A 23,066-nucleotide genomic window follows, 5' to 3' on the forward strand; every position below is an offset into this window, starting at 1 on the left:
TGAACTTCTGGACAGCCAAAATAGAAAAGGAAATATCATCATTTCGATGTGCTAATCATCTAACCACTCAGATGAAGAAAGATTTTCCTGTCCCTTGATTCTGAATGAAATGTCTCACCCGGGATTTCCTATAGGGACCATTAAATGATTTAGTGGGCATACCATCCCCCCAGAAAATGAAATACCAGGTTATTATTGGTATAATGCAAGTTTCACCTCCACTGCTATGTTACACTGTGAAAGGAGTTGAGTACTCTATACTGAAGGGCGTGTCAGTGAAGGCAATTTGACGGAAGCTCAAGAAAATATGGTTCACTGTATGTCTCTCTGATGGCCTAGCATAGCCCAAGGGTAACACCTGTAATTTCTATGATGGATGGATATTCTGTATGTTAGGTGTTTCTAAATTATTTCCCACAAGCATCACTTTTCTCAGCAGAACTTTTGCTAAAATCCGAGCTACAGAACAGCTGAGGTTATATTCTTTGGCAAGGGCTTATGGCTTACAAATGCCTGAGAGAAGTATTCGATGTATACAGAACCATGTCAAAACCGTATCTATCTTTAACTGCGGTACCTTTTCTTTTGAGTGAAGTGTCCCCTTTCTTTCCTTTTCCTTCCTGAAGAGAGTCTGGCTTACCAGTCAAGGGTTCTAAACAAAATTCAAGACATAAACATTATTGATGATTTTCTTTAATATCCTGGGCTATATTATTCATGAGCAATCAAATGTTATTCCTCACAGATAAACAGTCTTATTTCTGAGGTCTTTACTGTGAGCTAAAATTAATCTGAAGACAGATTGGATTAAAACTTCTTGAATGACAGCCCTGAGAGTGCTATTCCATTTGTCACGCTGAGAAGTTTAGTCTTAAGTTTAATGTCAATATTTGTTAGTGGATTTGGTGACAAACTCTTCAATGCAACAGAGCTGCAGAGTTTTAAAAGTTAGTTACAAGTTCATTTGAAGCAGATGGCTCTATTTTGACTTATTTCAATGAAATGATCCTTATATAATAAGATCACTAAATCTGTAATAAGAATGATGCCAAAAGAGCTTGAGGAAGAGCTGAATAACCACATTGTTTTGATATGGTGTATCCTGACCTCATGACTTGTGATTTCTACATTTCCACTTTGCATGGACTATAACTTGCAATGTAAAGGATGGTTTGGGTATGGTTATCTTGGATTCCTTGGACTCTAGTTCAAAACTGCACTGGAAGGGGGAAAATGGGAATCTGTTCATCTCAAGCTCAATATGGCATCCCAAATAATAAATTAGTTCCTTGAAAAAATTCCCTTCATCCCACATAAGTCACCAAACAAATGCAATCATTACCTACCCTTTGCCCTGGGCTACAGTTTATTCTTCATTGGAAGATTGGACAGATGAAGCAATTTAAATGCCTGTGATGGAGAAACCCTGTCTGACCTATTATATTTAGAAGTGATAATTATAAGAATGTGTAAATGGGTAGCACATGTCATATTTAAACTTCCCAGAACCAACAACCAAGACTTCGAAGAACTAAAACATAGAGAAGGATAACCTTGGAATTCAGTAAACTTCTATAAAAAGGCTTTTAAGTATCCAAATAGCCAACCACCAAACTCAAAAATAAGTAAATAAACAAATAATTAAAAACTAAATATTTGTTGAACTAGTTGCTTTTTTAGAAATAAGCTTAATAATAATAATAATAATAATAATAACGTTTAGATAAGCTCCTAGTTCCTTTAATAACAATATTTTGGATAACCAACTTTTTAGCTCTAAACAAACTCTAAACAAGGCAACAGAGAAAAGAAATTACAAAGAGATACTGGAATTTATAAAGCATGATGAGCAAGTCTAATTTCACCTGGGGGCAGCATGCACTCTACCTGTTTTTGTTTTATTTTTAATCAGTTCCTAAACAGATTCTGAAATCTCAAAAATTATTTTTAAATAGCAGCATGGATATAGTACTATTGTATTGTCACACTGACAACTTTAGTTTTAAATTAAATTCTGAAGCTTGGTAGTGGATTTGATAATAGACCCTTTAATGGAACATAATTGTGAACTCCTTCAAATTTAATCCCAAGCACGTTGGAAGCAGATACAAAATGCAGAATCACACAGGGGCACAATGACTGTTCGTACTCAGCGCACTATGCCCCCTTCTTTAGTCTGTTTCCACCCTGTTGGGTTTTTGTTTTTTGTCGTTTTTTGGTAAATAATTCCTCTTTTCATCTCAACTTCTAAAGATGGTTGTTGGGTATTTGAGCTGGGCATGTTCAGAAGCCTCAGGCTTTCATTTCTGAAAATGCTTTCATTTGAAAAAGAATTTGTAGATTATTTATATGAAAATAGTCAAACCTGCCAGGAACTTTTCCCCCTAAAATCGCTTCACTAAGCTTCCCTGAGCTGTAAGGGCAGCCGCCTGCTTCACTGCCTTGCTCTACTGCCCCACTGATGCCCAAAAGCACTGAAATCTCTTTCCATTAAGCATTATTGTTGGAAGGCAATAATTAGGCCTCTGGAGATGAACACTTGGATAAGTTTTTAAAGATCAGGCTCTAGGCCCGTCCTTGGTGAAAAAAAAGAGACAGATGCAAGCATTCTTTTAAGCAATGATAGCTTTATTATTCCTCTCACGCACAGTATTAAAGAATACAATTTTAAAATCGCAAGCAAACTTCAGAAACTTAAAGATGGAACTATGTTATAAGCAGAAACACCAGAGACTGGTTTCAGGGAATGGCTCAAGTACACAGTCCTCCAGATAGCAGGCAGACTGAGGGGGAGGTCGTGGTGAGGAGAGTCATGGTTATAGGTTAAAGAACTATATTGGATAAGTCTAGGCTTACTCGAGCCATCGTGGAAACTGTTTTCCCCAGTTCTAAACAGCATTTTAAAGGTTTTTATCTTTACTCCAGACCTCTGAATTTTTTTTTAATTCCTAATGGTTCACGGGAAAAGTACATATATATTTAATTTATGGCTTTGTGCTTTATTATTCCTATGATTAAAAAAAACATGTCTTTAGAATTTGCGCATATTTTGCCCTTTAGACAAGCCCCATTTTATTGGATATGATGGTCTTTAATAGACCATAATATATGTTACTTAAGTCTTTAAATGTATTTGTTCAACATAAAGAAATTCAATTAAAAAATTCACATCCATCTCAAATGTCCATGAAGCACAAAGATTCTGGAGTTTAAAAATGTGATGCTGGCACAAGATCAAAGATTCCTAGGTAGACTTGGGTAATGCGCGGCCAGCTACTTACAGAGCTGAAACTAGACACGACAGCCAGGTTTGCTTCTATGCACAGCACCAAACTGATAGTGACATTCTACCAATATGGTGCACTACAACAACTGAGCACTTCACTTTGGTCATTATCTTTATTGTCTACCACTCAAGTTAATGGTCCTTCGTGTTTAAGGATCTAGAAAGAACTTCAGGTAAAACATATTCCCTACACCAACTCGATCCATATATATTATAAATTACAAACATACACATTTACTGAGATGCCAGGTGCTCATTTCTATCCTTTTTATTATCACACAGACTCACACAGATGAGTAAGTTACATATGAATTCTAGGCTCTGATGAATGCTGTTGATTTGTTCCCTTTTTCTTGGGAAAAACTGGCTATGCTAACTCTCATTTTTTGAAGATGTTCTCACTCTACAAAAACAGAAGTCTACAGTTCAGCAAACAGTTGTGTGTCCTTTTGATGTGCTCTAAGTTCCTTCTGGTTACTCTCTGTGCCTATCCTATTCTCATCTGTGGTCTTATTCTAATCAGTAGAACTGGGTATGAGGACTCCACATTCCCTCCCACACAGGAAAGTACATGGGCCTTGGGACAACCACGCTGTTGGCTGGCTACTAAGGGCTTTTCCACTCCCATATGAGTGCATAACTTGGTTCCATACAATTGAAGTTGCTCAAAGTCTGAATCTAAACAAATGCATAGGTCTTGCAACTTATAATTCTTTTCTAAGTGAAAATAAGAAACTGGCAAACAGGATTATAAATTATTCTGTCAATCACCTGCTGGTGGTTTCCCTTTTGCAGTAGGAGTTTTTGAATGCTCTCGTTGAGGATGGGTTTCCTTCTCTTTTTCTGGCTCAGGAGGAGGAGGGGGAGGGGGAGGAGGAGGAGGCGGAGGCTCACCCAGGGGAACTTCTTTTTTCTCAGCTTCCTTTTCTTCTAATTTCTTTTTAACTTCAAAAAGATGATAAGAACAGACCTTTATTAGAGACTCTAGACACCTGCTATTTTACTTGAACCAAGATAAGCCTTAATTAACATATAACTGCCTATACTGATTTAAATTTACATCCATATTTTAAGGCTCTCCCTTAAATCATACAGTCCTTAAAGCTAGGATTTGAAGCCTTTTCTGCCTTGTTAGAAATGTTGTTTTCTTTGCCAATGATGGTGATGATGATGATAATGGTGATGTGTATGTGTGTAGCAGGTAGAAGGGCTTGTTGACAAAGGGTGCCAAAAGTAAAAGTAATAATCTAGATGTACCTAATGTAGTGGAATAGGAAAAGAAAGGATTATTTCAAAATTCCAGTGGAAAACCAAGGTGAAGAAAGCATGAAGAGAAGGTGAAGAACAATGTTACAGAAGCCGAGGGTGAGGAGGTCACAGAGGGGGTAAGACCTGTGCTCTATAGACTTCTGAGAGCAAATATGTGCAAAATATTTAGGATAGCGCATAGTACTCAAGTCTTCTTAGCAATTGGTTAACTCAAGCAGCAACTATTTATTGTATTTGAATTGTGCCTTGAAGGAAAGTAAGGGTAATACCAATGAGGTAAAACAACCTCCACTGCTGCTAATAATAGTAGTACAAACGACAGTAGCCACAGTTCTGGTTGCCAGAGATAGATCATCACAACAAAAAAAAAGAAAAATCCCGACCTTGTGAAGTTTGCATTTTAGTGGTTGTTGGCAAACCATAAACATGATGAGTAAGTTAATTTATATAAGGGGTGGTGGTATGTACTGTGGAAAAAAACAGAACAGAGTAAAGAGGATCAGGAGTGCAGTGGGGCAGCTTTTTAAGTTTTAAATGGAGGGTTGAACAGGGTAGGTACCTCACTGAGGTAACATTTGAGGAAAGACTTGAAGAGAATCAGGAAGTGCCACCCCACAGAGAAGCCAGTCAGCCTGGGGGCCTAGAGAGATGGAATGGGGCTGGGTGTGCTTTTTTAGGTATCTCTTGCTGTTATGGCTCTTTGCCTCTCACCCTTCAGGTTCACCCTTCCTGTCATGTCCTCCTGGGCCTCCCGTTACTTCCTTGCTGGGACCTTACCACTGGCAATGAACACCCACCCCCACCCTTGTGTGGCTATTTCTTTTCATATGTATTCCCTCTGCCCTTAGATTCTTCTTTTCTTCTTTTCTTTTTTTCTTTCTTTCTTTTTTTTTTTTTTTAGATTCTTCTTTTCAAGTCAGCAAGCAAGGGGCCTTTATTCTATTAAGATGTTTTCTCAAAGTGGAAAGTAAGGTGTTTTTTTATTTTCTGATTATAAAAATAATACAGAATTATTGTTTGCAAAAATCCAACAATTTAGACAAATAAGCAGAAAGGGAAATTGCCTGTTAAGTCTCTTTGCTCTTCTTCCTCCCATACCACCAAGTACTGTATAGACTGTCAGATTCTTTTCTGTGCATATATATTTAATACATAGACATACTTTTAAAAACAAAACAGGGCTATTTTATATATAACCAGCTTCTTCCTACTTAACAGTATATAATGGTCTTTTTTATTTTTTTTTTACCCCAGGGTATGTGTGTGTGTGTGTGTATATATATATATATTATATATATATATGTATATATATATATATATACCTTTTATTTTTTAATTTTCTTAACTTAGGATGTTTAATTCAGAGTGTTGGGCTAGGTCAATGTTTACGGTTTTAATGATAAAATATTTGTTAAAGTGATTAACCTATACTTGAATAAGACGCAGTTGAGTTGTTAATATATTCAGTGATTAGAATGTAAAATCTTCAGGAAAATATTGAAGTGAGTTTGACAGCTGGCAAAAACAAACTGATTCTAACCCGTAGATATTTGAAGCTACAGCTTAGAATTGGTATTTTTTTCCTTCCCAACCAAGACTCTAAGATTGCTGTGAGAGGTTTCTTCCAGCCTCCAGTCTAATTTCTGACTGTTAAATAACACATTAAGCCTCTTAAATAATATGCAAATTGGTATTTGTTTTATCTGCGAGTTTCAATGGCTGGCTACGGGGAGTAGACATTTGGATGTGGGAGCTTGTCTTTCTAAGTGCACATTCCTAGATCCTCACAGCAATTACAGCTTATAGTTATGTGCTATTTTGGGGTCAATCAATTGATACATTATGGTGGTTAGATTATAAATGAAGTGACAGGAGACAGCATGTTATCAAGGCAGTTTTAGAATCCTTGTGGTATTATTAACTTTGATTGTTTTTATTATACCAAGAAACTTCAGTTGTCAACACAATTAGGGCTGAATGATAAACAAAAGAGACAGATTTATTTTTCAAATCATTTTGCAAAGGTAAAATTGTCTGTTGAAGTTTGGCTTTGGCAGTGTATTAGCCTAAGATCCCTTTCAATAGTAAATTTCAATAATTCCATGAGAAGCTAGTGGGCAATTCTTATTCGTTGAATGAAGGAGGAAAGAGATCAGGATGGTTTGTGATGAGACGAATTCCAGAAGAAGGTTTGTAAATAAGTAGTTAATAATCAGTAAATTCACATCACATCAAGATTGAGGGAAATAAACTGCCCAGGGTATCCATCCTAAAAGGAGGGTTAACTCCTGAGGTTAATATTAAAATCTTTACTCTTTTCTGTGACATTTTAAATCTTAACTCTATTTTTTTTTATATGAGAACAATGTTTTGAGAACATCTCATAAGTGAGATGACTTATCCTGATTAAATTAAAACAGAGAAAAATAACACCTGCAGCAGAGAGCTAAAGTCCAAAGAATATACTTATAGATAGTATAACTCAAATAAAAGAGAGAACTTTGCAATTGCATTTTCATTTTTTCCTAAACTCATTAAATCCACACATCTTATTACATAAGTTCAAAGTTATAAAGAAATATAATTACCTTTATTCTCTTTTTTCATTATTTCAGTCATAAACATTTCTTTTACTTTATTGCATAAAGACTCTTTATCTACTTCAGCATTGATATTTATCAAAATATTTTCTGGCTCTGTAAACCATTGCTCCAACAAAGGCCAGTTGTCCAAGAAGCCTATAATTCTGCAAAAATATTGTATTGTAATGATTAAAATATGTCACTAATATTAAGCATAATTTACCTGACATGCATAATTAAAAAGTAAGCTGCCAATATAGTTAAGACTGAAAAAAACAACTCTAAGAATTATACAGACAGTGCAATATTATCTACTTTGAAGAAGAAATTATTTAATACTATCAAGCCATATTTTTTTGAGATATATGAAAGAGTAAAAGAAGATTTGAAAATGCCACCATTTCAGAAAAACTTCAGTGTAAGTTCGATTTCACTGTAGAAGTGAAAATCAACAGGAAGATCAACTGCACTCAGTAGAATTAACTGAGTAGAATTAGCTTCTTATGGGAGCTACAGCCTGAGGTCATCTGTTTTTCTCTTAGAGAAATCAAATAAATCTTTGAGTAAGTGTAGGTAGCTCAGATTCACTTGTCTGACTGAAAAATAATCTTGGAATGATTCTTGAAACTTTCTTGTCTTCCTTGAGAATAGATAAGCTTAATAAAGCTAATTAGCTAATTAATGTAGAAAATTACTTTTCTCTGGCTCACCTCCTATTTTTAGATTTCCTCAGGTTTCATAAAATTGTCTAACTCTGTTTTCTTTTCCAATGAATAAGTGGGTGTTTTTTGTTTTGTTTTGTTCTGTTTTGTATAACATCATTTTAGCAAAATGGAAGTCATTTTAAACTATACTCTGTGGTCTGATGCCTAGCTCTTTGAAATATCATGATCTTCACTGGCATTTGTTGAATGAGGACTAAATTAGGACTCCATGCAATGAACCAGAAAGGGAAGTATCACCTCATCTAATTGTTCTCTTCCCAGTCTATGATAATTTGTGTTCTGAATATGAGAGCCAACACATAAATATTTCACTCAATATCAAAACTATTTATTTATTTATTTTTTACTTGTTAAAAGGCTCAGTGCTAGAAAATACATCTTTTTTCTAGATCTGAAGATGCCAAAGTGACTAACGGTCAGTCTGTTCGAAGGGCAAGAAATAAGATGCAGGACACTGAGTTTTAAACTAACCTGTGCTGAATCTGGTCTCTTAAATTCTGGTCCTCATTCATATCTTGCTTTTCAGCAGTTACACGTTGAGTGATGTCTTCATGAGAAGTTTCACTTGAAAATGCTTCAGCTATGAAATGAAAATTTGCTAAACCAAAGTTGCAGAAGCACTGCTAAAATGTACTGATGCAAGACAACCAAATCGATATGATCTTACCATTGGTCCAATATTAATTAAAATGTTTAACAACATGTTGAAAGAGTATAGTTTTGGGATTGGAATTCAAATTTTCCTTGGAAATTGAGGAAAATGACACACCATACAATATTTCAATGTGTAGGATCCCAAGATTGACTGTGAAGAGGTGAAAATGAAAAGTGATGGGTCATCATGAATAACAAACTAGGAAACAATGAGAAAATCAACACTGTGGTGTAAAGAGTAAGAATGAAATAACAGGGTGGCCATAAAGTCAAACATGTAAAAATTATTTGTCCGTGATATGTTACAATCCAATCAAGTAAATTACCTTTCTTTCTAGACTCTGTGATCTTTTGTTATAGGGTAGACATAAAGGAACCAACCACAAGAATCCAAAAACAAAAACTAAAACATCCTCAAGTGGAATATTACTCAGCCATTAGAAATGACAAATACCCACCATTTGCTTCAACGTGGATGGAACTGGAGGGTATTATGCTGAGTGAAATAGGTCAATCGGAGAAGGACAAACATTATATGGTCTCATTCATTTGGGGAATATAAATAATAGTGAAAGGGAATAGAAGGGAAGGGAGAAGAAATGTGTGGGAAATATCAGAAAGGGAGACAGAACATGAAGACTCCTAACTCTGGGAAACGAACTAGGGGTGGTGGAAGGGGAGGAGAGCGGGGGGGTGGGGGTGAATGGGTGGCGGGCACTGAGGGGGGCACATGACGGGATGAGCACTGGGTGTTATTCTGTATGTTGGCAAATTGAACACCAATAAAAAATAAATTTATTATTTAAAAAAAATCCTCAAGATCTGATTGAATCCTATTTAGGATTGAATGTTACAAAGTCATGAACTTAGAATAAATGGAAAATAAGAAAGAGGGAAGAGAGCCTTGTACTAGATTAAAAGGAATTCAGTCAGTGCAACAGAACACTGAATAGTGTTCAGGAAAATGGAGGACCCTCACAGGATATAGCAATCAGTTTTTCTCTATCTACATTCAAGAGAGAAAAAGATGAAGTGATTTAAAATACAGAATAATGCTTTTTTTTTTTTAGTTATAATGGGCATTTTATTATTTTTATAACTTTATTTTTTATTGGTGTTCAATTTGCCAACATATAGAATAACACCCAGTGCTCATCCCATGAAGTGCCCCCCTCAGTGCCCATCACCCAGTCACCCCAGGGATGTCCACTCTCACCACTGCTATTCAACATAGTACTCGAAGTCCTAGCCTTAGCAATCAGACAACAAAAACAAATAAAAGCCATTCAAATTGGCAAATAAGAAGTGAAACTCTCCCTCTTCGCCGATGACATGATACTCTACATAGAAAACCCAAAAGACTCCACCTCAAGATTGCTAGAACTCATAAAGAAATTTAGCAGTGTGGCAGGATACAAAATCAATGCCCAGAAGTCAGTGGCATTTCTATACACTAACAATGAAACTGAAGAAAGAGAAATTAAGGAGCCAATCCCATTTACAATTGCACCCAAAAGCATAAGATACCTAGGAATAAACCTAACCAAAGAGGTAAAGGATCTATACCCTAAAAATTACAGAACACTTCTGAAAGAAATTGAGGAAGACACAAAGAGATGGAAAAATATTCCATGCTCATGGATGAAAGAATTAATATTGTGAAAATGTCAATGTTACCCACGTTTAATGCAATCCCTATCAAAATACCACGGACTTTCTTCAGAGAGTTGGAACAAATTATTTTAAGATTTGTGTGGAATCAGAAAAGACCCCGAATAGCCAGGGGAATATTAAAAAAGAAAACCATAGCTGGAGGCATCACAATGCCAGATTTCAGGTTGTACTACAAAGCTGTGGTCATCAAGACAGGGTGGTACTGGCACAAAAACAGACACATAGATCAATGGAACAGAATAGAGAATCCAGAAGTGGACCATCAACTTTATGGTCAACTAATATTCGACAAGGGAGGAAAGACTATCCACTGGAAAAAAGACAGTTTCTTCAATAAATGGTGCTGGGAAATTAGACATCCACATGCAGAAGAATGAAACTAGACCACTCTCTTGCACCATACACAAAGATAAACTCAAAATAGATGAAAGATCTAAATGTGAGACAAGATTCCATCAAGATCCTAGAGGAGAACACAGGCAACACCCTTTTTGAACTAGGCCACAGTAACTTCTTGCAAGATACATCCATGAAGGAAAGAGAAACAAAAGCAAAAATGAATTATTGGGACTTCATCAAGATAAGAATAATGCTTTTAGGTTACTTATAAAACCCAAAGATTACTGGCGTCAATGAAGGGTGGCAGAAGAAGGCTGTGGGGGTCTTTTCAAAAGGTGCTATCATGCACCATCTCCTACTCCTACTATTTGTCTTTCTAGCACTCCCACATAGCTGATGAATCTTTCCAATATCATCTAGTCCCTACACCCTTTCTCCCAAATTTACCATTATCTTGACTTTTTATTTTCCAGAAAACCTAGTCACAGGGTTGCACACTTCAGCTTCTCTCCCTCATTCAACAACTTCAATTTATGTCCTTCTGTTACACCAGCCTTAGATGATATTTATCTCTTTCCAAGTCTCTGCTCATACTGGTGGGCATCTTCCAAGGAAAATACACAATTTTGTGACTTGTAACCTTACTAATTCCTTGGCTCAAAAATCAGCTGAGCTGATGATGATAGATAGATAGATAGATAGATAGATAGATAGATAGATAGATAGATGGTAGATAGATGGTAGATAATCTTAGGTAAGCTTCTTGAGAGTTATCTTCACCCATGCTCTCCACCTCCTCACCTCTCCTTCATGCCCAGTCCACCCCGGACCATCCTTCCTGGTCCCCTATTCCATTGAAATAGCTCTCATTCCAGTCACCAAAAACATCAAGTCCAATGGACATGTTTCAGTTCTTATTTTACTTGATTTCTCTGTTGTATTTATAGGTAAAATTTAGCACATAATTCTTAAGTACTTTTACATATATTATCTTATTTTCACAACATAACTTGAAAGCAAGATTATGATTCTGTAATGGGCCCCAAATTGCACAGCTCATAAATGACAAAGAAGGGCTTTGATTCCAGTCAATCTGACTCCAGGCTCTGGACTTCTTTTTAATGTTTAAACTGTTTGTTGAACTATACCCACCGAAAAGAATGCATACATGAATATATAGCTCAGTGACCTTACAAACTGAAAACAGCACCCAGATTAATGAACATCATCAGCCTCGAGAGCATTTCCTGTTTCTTCTCAGTGGCTGCACTCAAAACCTCTCTATAGCTCTCTCCATATTATGAACACTGTTGCTCCCTCTCAGCTGGCTGATGGACTGAGGTATTGGCTAAAACCCAGGCAGCCACCTGTCTTCCATTCTGACACAGCCTTATGCTCCTAGACTGCTTGCTTCCTTTTGTCAGGTCTCCCTGGTTTCCTGCCTGTTGGCTTTGAGTCTGGTCCATTCCTCTCTGCATAGCCTTGGCTGGCCTGATGTCCAGGCTTTAAGCACACCTGGCTTTGGCTGTAGGCTGCTTCCTTCTGTTGCTGTTCTTCAGGCTTCTCCACAGACTCGAGCATTGCAGGACAGCTTGTTGCATCCAACCATAGAGACTGGGCTCCCACACCCCAGCTTGAACCTCAGGACTCCAGCCCCTACTGGTGTGGGATGGGAATAATACAACTCAATTTTGAAAATCTGTCCTTTCTTGGCTTATGAGACACTACTTTCCCTGATTTTCTTCCTCTCTCTCTAGCTGCTGCCTCTAAACACTTCTTCTCTTGCTCTCCCAATAAATTCTGATGTTTTCTGAGGGTCATACTGAATCTTTTTTTAAAGAATATTTTTATCCCTAGGTGATGTCTCTTACCTTCAAATTCTTAACTTTGGTACATGCTTCTTTCCTGATACCTAGCCCCATTTAGAGAATTGTACTCTGAACATGATAGCTTAAAAATCAATTCAAACTCACCATTTCCCTAAAAGATCTCTATGTGTAAATGGTATCATCATTCAAAAACTGTGAAGGTTAGAAATTTGCATTCATTTCTTTCTCCTTGTGCCACATCTCTTATCCTCACTGATCACTCATTTCTGTGGTTTGGCCCATAAATATCACTTGAAGCTGACCATTCCCATCTTGCCTCTCCCAGCTGTAAAAATGCCTCTGAAGTTTTTTAAAGAACAGTAGTTTTACTTGTTTTATTGCTTTCAACCTCACTCTCCTTTCAATGCATCCTCTACCCTGAGCCAGAATGACCATTATAAAAAGCATATCCATATCTAATCACATTAAATATCAGCTTTAATATCATTTATTGACTTCAGGAAGATGTTCCAACACCTTAGCTTGGGGCACGACTCTTCAGCTGGCTCATGCCTACTCTCCAGGCACATTTCTGCCCCTCCATACCTTGCTGTCTCTTGGCCCTACTAGGTCTTTGCTGTTCTCTAGCATAGACCATGCTCACTTGTCAAGGTTTGTGATGTGTTTCTCTCTACCTCTCTCCCTTTCTTGGTCTGATAGACCTCTTCCCATGCTGGGCAGACCTAACTATATTATAACAGCAGATAACTAACTATATTATAATAATCAGCTTACTTTGCTTCTTCTTACACTACATTGTAAACTACTTGAGGATAGGGATTTGCCTTTCAGTTGTATCTTATTAGTTCCTGGCAGATTATGAATCTTAAATGTTCACTAGTAGCACCATTTTAGCTCCCTTCACTCTAGACTAGTGCTAGGTTCTCCACAGGTCTGTGTGTGCACTTCATAACAACTTGACATATCCACTTTCAAGTCAGATTGATCTTGAGTTCAGGGTCCTGTTCTCTCACTAGTGGGCCATGGGTTGGCAGTGTTCTCAGCCAGTTCTCAGCTATGTCCTGAACAGGATGGGGAAGTTGGTTGGACAAGCAGAATCACTGCAGTCAGCATTGCTCCTACTCCCTTCTATGGATAGAAGTAAGTTCTCTCTTTTTAAGATCTGGTGGACAGCATCCAGTTTAAACTACTGGGCTCAACAGCTAAAGTATTATCTAACAGTTTTGTCATTTCATTTAAGTAAATGATGAGAGAAAACATGAAAATTACACAAACTCAAAATAAGGATGAGTGTGACCCGGACAGTCAAGTGCTCATGCTTTAAACTCTCAACTATAGGGGATCCCTGGGTGGCGCAGCGGTTTAGCGCCTGCCTTTGGCCCAGGGCGCGATCCTGGAGACCCGGGATCGAGTCCCACGTCGGGCTCCCGGTGCATGGAGCCTGCTTCTCCCTCTGCCTATGTCTCTGCCTCTCTCTCTGCGACTATCATAAATAAAAAAAAAAAAATTAAAAAAAAATTAAACTCTCAACTATAAATAAAATTATTGAAATAGATGATCCCTAGGCCTCTCCTAGCTCTGAATGTCACTGTATTAGTAATAACAGCAGTAATAAAAGAATGGTATGTTAACAACCAGTTCAAATGAGAATCTAACAGTCATATCTACAATCAGGAATGCTAAAATAGATGTTAATAGACGAAAAACTGGTCACTATGTATAGAGCGATCTAATACTCATAATTTATTCAAAAGTTTAGAAATTAATATATATTGATTAAAATTAATTTGCATGTCTATGCATAAGAATCATTTGAACTGCTATTGGTTTCTTACAACTTATAGTTATAGAAGATTTGAGTCAAAACCAATGAAAGGCATAGACTCCTATAGATGCAGACAGTCCAAAGTGTCCAAAAGACTGTATTCAGCCTTCTACTGAAAGGATATCTAATAATCTCTTGTTCATTTTGAAGTCTTCCATAACTCTTCCTGATGCATTTGCTACATGTTTATTACACTGTGCCAGATTCCATCCTAAGTGTTTTACATTGATCACATTTAATATCTGTGATACTGTGGTTTAATAAAAAATACATACTTGGGTCTTTTTCTCTGGCTCCTGACAAAGAACTTGGAAAACTCTTGTAATTTCTTGAGTGATAGGTGTGAGGAGTATTTTTCCTTATTCATAATAAGTCCCTTTCAATCTTATTTGAGTTTATGCTAATGAGGTGACTCTTGGAAGATGGGGCCTAGTTGCCAGAGGAACCAACCATGTAATTAGAAGGCTGGAACTTAAAGCCTTGACACTAGACTTCTTGGGAGGGGTAAGGGGATGAGGGCTGAGTTAATCACGAATGATCAAAGATTTAACAAATCATGCTTTTTAGAACCTCCAGAAAAGCTCTAAACCAAGGGCTTTAGAGAGCTTCTGGGATGGTGAACACATCCACATGCCAGGAGGGTAGTGTAACCCAAACTCCACAGAGACCAAAGTTTCTGGGCTTGAGACTCTTCCAGACCTTGCACTATATTCCTCTTCATCTGGCTGTTCATTTCTATCCTTTATGATATCCTTTATAATAAACCAGTAACAGTAAGCATTCTATGAGTTCTATTAACTATTCTAGAAAATTCAAACCTGAGGAAGGGTCATGGAAACCCTCAATTTGTAACCCAGACAGAAGAATGGGTAACCTGGAGATCTACTACTTGAAATTGGCATCTAAAATTGGGGGCAGTCTGGTGGGGCCAGGCCCTTAACCTATGGAATCTGCCCTAACTCCCAACAGTTAGTGCTAGAACTAGATTAAATTGTAGAACACCCAGTTGGTCTCTCCTGAGAAGTGGAGAATTGGGTGATGTGGGAAACCCACACATTTGGTGTCAGAAGTGTTGTGAGTAAAGAGAGTTTTCCTTTAACATCTATAACAATACAATGAGGCATTTTATTATATAGATTGTGGAACTCAGATTTAGAATAAAGAAGTACCTTTTCCAAGGTCAAATTCCTCATAACTTGGAAAGACAAGGTTCAAGAAGATATGCTTTTCCCCTAAGTATTTCATTTATATAATAAAGTATTACTTCCAGTTCAATGGTAAAAAGTAGTTAAATAAACCATGAGTGTTGGAAGGTCTATTCAACTTCACCATGTAAGGACTTTAGTCAACTGATACCTATTTCTGATTTTACACATAATCTCGGGGAAGGATGTTGCCAGACCCTTGCTTGCAGAACAGATGTGGTTTATGACCTTTATTAGAGTGACCCCCCAGGAAGTAGTAGACAGCCCCAGGAAGCTCCTCCATGCATGCAAATCTCATAGAGGGCACCTCTGGGCCAGGGTTGCTGCCAAGTTGAGGGAAGGGTTCAGTGAGATGTTTGCAGTCAGCATAGCATTCCCTGCTAGTTCTCTGCAGTGCTGAACACCAACAGTCAGAGCAAGAGGCAAATGTGCTTTGGAAATCTGAAATGGATTCCTTATCACCACTTCTAACTGTCAGTGGGAATATTCACTGACAGTTCAAAGATGAAATGAACAAAGAGCTTTGAATTATAAAAAAAAAAAAAGACTACCAAAACAAAGGAAAAAGTGTCCAGCTTACCCATTGTGTAATTCATGCGGTCCAGCAAGGAATTATCTGAAATATCTAATAACATGACAAAGTCAAATGCAGAAGGGGGAAGAGGCACTTCTTTGGAGGTGCTAGCATCAACAGCCAATGTGGGTATTTGTGTTTTTTTTTCTTCCAGTTCTAGGGCCTCTCTGTTGTAGCCCGTGAGAGCTTCCTCCAGAAGCTTTGCTTGGTTTAACGTCATTGGAAAACCATCCAAGACCCAGCCTTGATCCACAGGTACCTCACTAAATTGAAAATGGACACACCATTAACATTTTAATAGATACAAGTACTTTGGAAGTAACAACACAATCTATCTTGCCTTTACCTTTCGTTTAACTCCACAGTAACCTCCTTCCACACAAATGTTATTACTTTACAGCTAAGAGTGGGCTTATTAATGTACCACAATCACTCCTTTGCTTAAAAGCTTTCTGTAGGTCCCTGCTGCCCTCCAAATCTATTCCAGAGACCATAACATCATATTTAAAACTAAATGGCCATGACTTACTTCCCTATGATGTCTTGTCTCTCAGTCTTGAACCATTTACTTCACACAAACTGATCTCCTCACTGTTAGGTGAGGGTGTGCTGCATTTCCTAGCCTGTGTTCATAGGCAGTTCCTCCTTTGAACCTGTTTCTCATCTACACATAGTAGGATAACACACCTCACAGGGCCATTCTGAGGATAAATTGAAATGATTCATTTAAAAAACCCAGCACTGAGCTTAGCACAAGTGGATACTTGCCTTGCCAACCAGGAGACCTCTCTTACTCCACCCAACCCAGCAAGGAGACACAACTGCCTAATCTGAACTCCTCAAGCTCTCACTCACTTCATTATACAATCAATAATTATTGCATTTTTTGAGTAAGAAAAAATCAAATGAGTCTTCCTTATATCAGTTATAATTTATAAGGTTCCTATAGTGTGAGGAGCATTTCTTGGGTTTTTGCCTTCAATGCAGCATCCTCCATAGAGAATAGGAATTCCAGGAATTATTAGTTAAGGTCTTTACATTAAAAAATGATTTGAAAAGGGAAGAAACTTCAACTCTGCCCTTCTAAATCCCCAATTATGTAAAATTGAGAGTTTATTTTTGGATTCAAAGTTATGATTTCATTTCTTTCTCTTTTAGAACTCATATTAAACAATATAGAATTTCCTTTCTTCCCTGGGCAATCTCTCATTTCTTGTTGCCTTTCTATCCAGCACTGACCAGCCTTTGGATCCCTGGGTTCACTTCTTCCTCCTTAAACATAAAACAAGGAAGGGCACTGACCTGTGACCATACAGGTAGTGTTCCTTCCCTCTATAATGTGTCGCTTGGCTTTTCCAAGTATCTAACTTTTCCTTGAATTCCCAGCAGGGAATAGAACCTGACCTGTGCTCACATCTGGGTGGTGAAGTCAAGACTAGTAAAGTGGGGGGAAGTGAAATATAAGCATGCAAATTACAAAACATATCTTCATCTTGCTGTATGTTTTCTAATGTAGACAAGCAGTATCTATTCGATATTAAAAATAAGAAACATTTCTATATTATTCTTTATATACTTCCACTTGATAAAAAATATATTAGTAGATTAAAAAAATACATACTTAATAGCATTTACCAAGATATTAACTAGCAACATGTCAGAAATGCTCTTTCCTTTCTTCAGCATCTTTTCTGATTTTGCACCAAGCTGAGCCCGCACAGTCAGCTGTGAAAATAAACAATGAATGGTAGAGTACAGCTAATTTAAAAGTCAGAATCTGAATATTTCGGGGAAAAATTAAATGAGCATGCTCTCTTGTAAAGACACTGATCATCTGGCATAATTCTGGAGTCAGCCAAGCATTTAGGGGAAATGTTTAGGCAGATTTTGATGCTGTGTTGTGGTTCCCATCTTTCCAAGATCTTCCTCTCAATTTCTAGCTACTCTGACATCCCCAACCTTCATTTGCTAATACCTTAAATTGAAACTATTCAAGATTCTGCTTGAGTTCTAGTCATTCTTATGCTATGAAGACGTGACTTGTCTCTGGAAGTTCCCTTCATTCAATGATCCAATTCCATACAATTTCTGTCTGACTGGTTTATGCTGCTTGTCTGCCGCCTTTGCTTTTTACTGTCTGCTTTTGACCTTCAAATCATTCTCTTTTCTATCTTGTCCAGCATTTATAGCATTATCTGTAGTAGGGCTAGTCCAATAAAGCTGCTCTATCATCAGGAAATTCCCTAGATTTTATTCTTAAATCGGCCTCTAGTGAGTATTTTATTTTTTTAAAAAGATTTTATTTACTTATTCATGAGAGAGAGAGAGAGAGAGAGAGAGAGAGAGAGATGCAGAGACACAGGCAGAGGGAGAAGCAGGCTCCATGCAGGGAACCTGACATGGAACTTGATCCATGACTCCAGGGACTCCAGGATCACGTCCTGGGCCGAAGCAGGTGCTAAACCACTGAGCCACCCAGGGATCCCCATCCAGTGAGTATTTTATAAGTCAAATGATATTAGATCTCTACTCAAAACCCTGTAAAGTTTCCTGGTTTACACTGAATGTCCTAATCATGCCTATAAGGCTGACTTGATTTTTCTCCCTTCCTGCTCATCTCTCTAACCTCAGGGCTTACTATTATCCCACCTTGCTGGCCAGGCACCTTCCTGCCTCATTGCTACCAGACAGCTATTCTTACTTCCTGAAATGCTACACCACATGCACTTGGCAAGTTCTCTCAATCTTCTTTCAATCTGGTAAAACCTCACTTTCTCAAGGAAGCCTACTCTATTTCATATAGTAACCCTCCCTCTTTTCCCATATCCTTAGTCTTGGCCTGTGCTTCTTATCCCTTACTCCTCTCTACATTTTCTTTCTTCCTGGTTTCATTACTATCTAATGGATCATATAATTCATTTACTGTGTGTATGGTTTGTTATCTATCTCTATTAGAGTATAGATTCCTTAAGGTCCAGGAATCCCATCTTTTCTTTTCACTGATATATCCCAAATAATTACAATGGCATACAAAAAAAAGTATGCCCTTTGAATTAAATATAGAATTTGGAGGATTTATAACTCAACAAAGGCAAATATAAAAAATACACTTAGCCTTTCTGCTAATTTATATTTCAAATATATGAAGTAAAAATTGTAAATTCTCCTTTATCACTTCTAAGCCCATTTATCTCCCCACTGGCTGTCATATTTATATTTTGGTGTATATCCTTCCAAAACTTTTTCTGTCTTTAAATAATTCTGAAATCTAAAATATTAGAAATCTAAAATATTAGAAATCTAAAACTATTTTCTAGAGGTGCCTGGGTGGCTCAATCAGTTAAGCATCTGACTCTTGATTTCAGCTCAGGTCGTGATCTCAGGATTGTGAGATTGAGCCCCAAGTTGAGCTCTGTGCTAGCGTGGAGCCTGCTTAGGATTCTCTTTCTCCCAAGGGGAACCATCTTATACCTTGGTGGGACTGGATAAAATAGATGTGATACACACACACACACACACACAATAGAATACTACTCAGCCATCAAAGAAATGACGTGTTGTCATTTGCAATGACACAGATGGAACTAGAGGGTATTATGCTGAACGAAATAAGTCAGTCAAGGAAAGACAAATACCATATGATTTCACTCATATGTGAAATTTAAGAAACAAAACAGATGAACATAGGGGAAGGGAAGGAAAAATAAAATAAGATGAAAACAGAGAGGAAGGCAAACCATAAGAGATTCTTAACTATAGGAAACAAACTGAGGGTCGCTAGAGGTGGAGGGATGGGGTAACTGGGTGATGGGCGTTAAGGATGGCACTTGAAGTAATTAGCACTGAGTTCTGTATGCAACTGATGAATCACTAAATTCTACCTCTGAAACTAATAATACAATATATGTTAATTTAACTTAAGTAAAAAAAAATTTTTAAAGACATTAGTTGAAAAAAAAAAAAAGATTCTCTTTCTCTCTCTGCCCCTGCCCCACACCAAATAAAAATAAAGAAAAAATAAAACTATTTCCCAAGGTGAAATGCATAATAAAAGTAATTAAATGTAATAAAAGTAAAGCAAATAAAATCTCACTTGATTAATCTGGACATTCTATTCGATGACAAAAAGATGTCTCCATATACAGAAAAGCAATGCTACACAAGGAAATACCAGCTTCCATTAGAAGTAATAGTCAGTGACTTACAAATATTTCTTGCAGGGATTAATCAAAATTCTGTAGAGTCACCACTAAGTATAAGGAGAAATTCTTGGGAAAAAATTATTTAAAGGTAAAGAGAGTAGGACAAGAAATGAAAGTAATAAATTAAGCAGTAGATAAAAATACATAAATATAAATTTGACATAAGACTAACATTTTTAAAAAGCACATATTTACCTTCTTATCTGGCAAAACTGAGTAACAATTTCCACCACTTTAGAGATAAAGAATATAAAGAAAATTAAGTAACTCAGATTCAGCTAATATGTTACCATCATATTTACCGTAAGTAGGCTCCATGCACAGTATGGAGCCCAACATGGGGCTTGAACTTACGATCCTGAGATCAAGACTCAGGCACGTAAAACCGACTAAACACCCTCCCCTAGTGCACCATCATCATATTTACTTTAAACCAAAGAGAAGCACACTGCTATTTCATTTCATTTGAAGAAATACCAAGAAACTATGAATCATAACATATTTCCATATACTAGTAGCCAAAATTAGACCATGTACTTACTTCAGAGAAACTATCACTTGATTTGACTTCTTCAGCTTTTGGAGTTTTATTTGTATCAGTACCTAGCAACAGGAAAAGTGGTAAGAAAAAAATTCTGGTATCTACCACTAACAATCATGTTAGTATTTGATCATCTATGGTTTGGGCAGATGGGCTATCGGTTCCAGCCATGCCCGAGATGCTCAGAGGAGGCAGTAACAGGGTCACCGCAGAATGGCATCACCTTCCTTCCACCACATGAAAATCCTGGCCATCATGTGGCCAGGCATTTTCCACTTCCTTCTTTCCATGAAGACTCACCCATAATATCATTAGAAGAACATTAATATAGCTTAGGTTTTCTTTTCATAAAACTAGCCAAATTTCTCAAGAAACTTTGTTAAAATGTTAATTCATTAATTTTTATTTTCCTGAATTATCAAGTTATAGGTAGTAAATATGGGTAAAAGTAGAAAACTCTAGAAGCCCGAAGGTTGTTAGTTAAAATCTATAGAATAAAACACAAGTTTTCAGAGTCCATTTATAATTAACTGGAGTTTTGTAATACATCATACAATACTTGTAATAGTTTAAAAGTCCATTAAAATTATCTTGTATGAAACACATAACTGAAATAATGGACAGGTTATACCTTTTAAAATATAGGAAACTCAGCTGCTCTAGGAGAGCTGCATGCTCACCACACCATTCAGGGGTGATGGTGATAATGACGTTGTCATAGGAGGATCTGAACTTTATGCTAGAATGTGAGGAAACTATTAAACATGGCAAGCCTTCACCAGCCTAGTCAGAAAAGATATTTAGGACTTAACATTGTTTTCCTTCAATGTTTCTTTTTAGCGTCTGAAAGACTAGAACCAACCCAGATCCCAAGTGAGATAACTTTTCATCGGGTTTGAAAGCTTGTTTCTATTTATTTGCCTTGCCCACAGCTGGAAATAAACTTAACTTTATCTAGAGAACCACTCTTCAGGTGGGTGCAAGAGGCCAGGCCCTACAGCCTCCCTCAGCACAGTGAACAATACAGGGCAGTACGCAGGGGGCCGCAACAGTACCACTCATGGGGATCTGCATAGGCCAGAAGAAACAATAAAATACAAAATACTGTCTCCCTGCAAAGCCAGGAAGAGGGAGGATTCTCCTGTTACCATAAATCCAACAAAACTGAGCAACTACTTGAAGGGGTATAAAAAGGTTCCTTCATTAATATTCATCTCTTATCCCTAGTTGTAGACACAGGTTAGGGACTCTTGTGTTTGTCTTACTTCCTCTGTTAAGTGACCAGGGAGACAACTATGTGAAACTCCCCTTCCTTTCCCTGAAAGCAAGTTTGTGCTCACATACATGTGTACTCACTATTTATCTGTCCATCTATCTAACGTAAATAACGGATGATTTTTTTTGATATCTCACTTACTAAGTATAGTTTTATCTTCTGTTTCTGGTAACGCTTCTTCTGAAACTGGATGAGGTGAAAATGCATTCTGTAGATCCTTTGGGAAGAAAACACATACACACACACACACACACACACATAAATTTTAACACTGTTATATTTTAATAACATTTAAAATTTTATTTCTATAAGTAAGGTTTATGCTCTTTCATCTATAACATTGATAATAAGAAGAACTGAATGATTTCTGAAAACAAGAAAAATTTGATGATTATTCTTACAGAAACACACAGTAACCTATGATGTACTCTTTCAAATGCCCTTCAATTCTATGTAAAATACAGCAACTGCTATTTTGAAAATACAGCAAAACCTGAGAAAGGTAGAGTTTGTAGAAAGCCATTTTAGAAAGAACAATCCTAGAGGTGTCAGCCATAGCCACAAAGGAATAAAGAAAAATCATGTCCATTATCTATCATACAATTGATTAGAAAACAGAATAAGAGGCAGCCCGCACTTCTCCCGGTTATTTTCATAATTCGTAGTTAAATGGTATTTATCTTGCAGCCCATGCAAATGATCCAGATTAGATTCTCTGCTAATTTCTTCAGTTGCAGAGACAACATAAGGTAGGGGAAGGAATGTTGGATTTAGAATCTGGGTTTCCACCCACAACACTCATCAACAAGCCTTCTGCCTCCAAGCAAACCAATTCACACTTAGGACCTCTATTGTCTTCCCTTTAAAATGAGGGTGCTGGACCATGTTAGGACTCTCAAGGTGGGGCCACATTTTCATATTTTCTGCAGTAATGTAGCAAGATGTGATACTAATGGGAACGCAATACAGGTAAGAACCACAGAAAGACCTCCCCCTTTTCCACCGCCCTTCGAATTGACATCTCCTCACAGATCAAATTCAGCCAGCCAACTGTTTTATATGTGTTCCCTGGGCATCCTTCTGCA

General features: G+C 37.3%; 1 protein-coding gene and 1 long non-coding RNA gene across 18 annotated transcripts in view; one reads left to right on the top strand and one right to left on the bottom strand.

Annotated features, from left to right (window-relative positions):
- The window catches only part of SPEF2 (sperm flagellar 2), a 171,160-nt gene that overhangs the window by 76,204 nt on the left and 71,890 nt on the right, over positions 1–23,066 (bottom strand). For 14 of the 15 annotated variants that reach the window (XR_007410382.1, XM_049109377.1, XM_049109375.1 and 11 more), the window contains 8 exons: positions 22,123–22,198; positions 20,706–20,767; positions 17,584–17,687; positions 15,969–16,225; positions 8,334–8,442; positions 7,144–7,301; positions 4,058–4,231; positions 578–652 (listed from right to left, as the gene is read on the bottom strand). Coding sequence is in view for 14 of the 15 variants with exons in the window: in XM_049109377.1 (XP_048965334.1) it covers positions 578–652; positions 4,058–4,231; positions 7,144–7,301; positions 8,334–8,442; positions 15,969–16,225; positions 17,584–17,687; positions 20,706–20,767; positions 22,123–22,198 (1,015 nt within the window). In the remaining variant the exon portion in view is untranslated. The remainder of the gene's footprint in view (positions 1–577; positions 653–4,057; positions 4,232–7,143; positions 7,302–8,333; positions 8,443–15,968; positions 16,226–17,583; positions 17,688–20,705; positions 20,768–22,122; positions 22,199–23,066) is intronic. The other variant, XM_049109366.1, reaches the window with a different exon arrangement.
- LOC112652659 (uncharacterized) overlaps positions 1–23,066 on the top strand; it is a 94,282-nt gene that overhangs the window by 56,484 nt on the left and 14,732 nt on the right. For all 3 annotated transcript variants that reach the window (XR_004815058.2, XR_007410383.1, XR_004815056.2), the window contains exon 6: positions 16,117–16,217. This is a non-coding gene — a long non-coding RNA (uncharacterized LOC112652659). The remainder of the gene's footprint in view (positions 1–16,116; positions 16,218–23,066) is intronic.

This window comes from Canis lupus, chromosome 4 (genome assembly GCF_003254725.2).
Source record: "Canis lupus dingo isolate Sandy chromosome 4, ASM325472v2, whole genome shotgun sequence".
NCBI classification, from domain to species: Eukaryota; Metazoa; Chordata; class Mammalia; order Carnivora; family Canidae; genus Canis; species Canis lupus.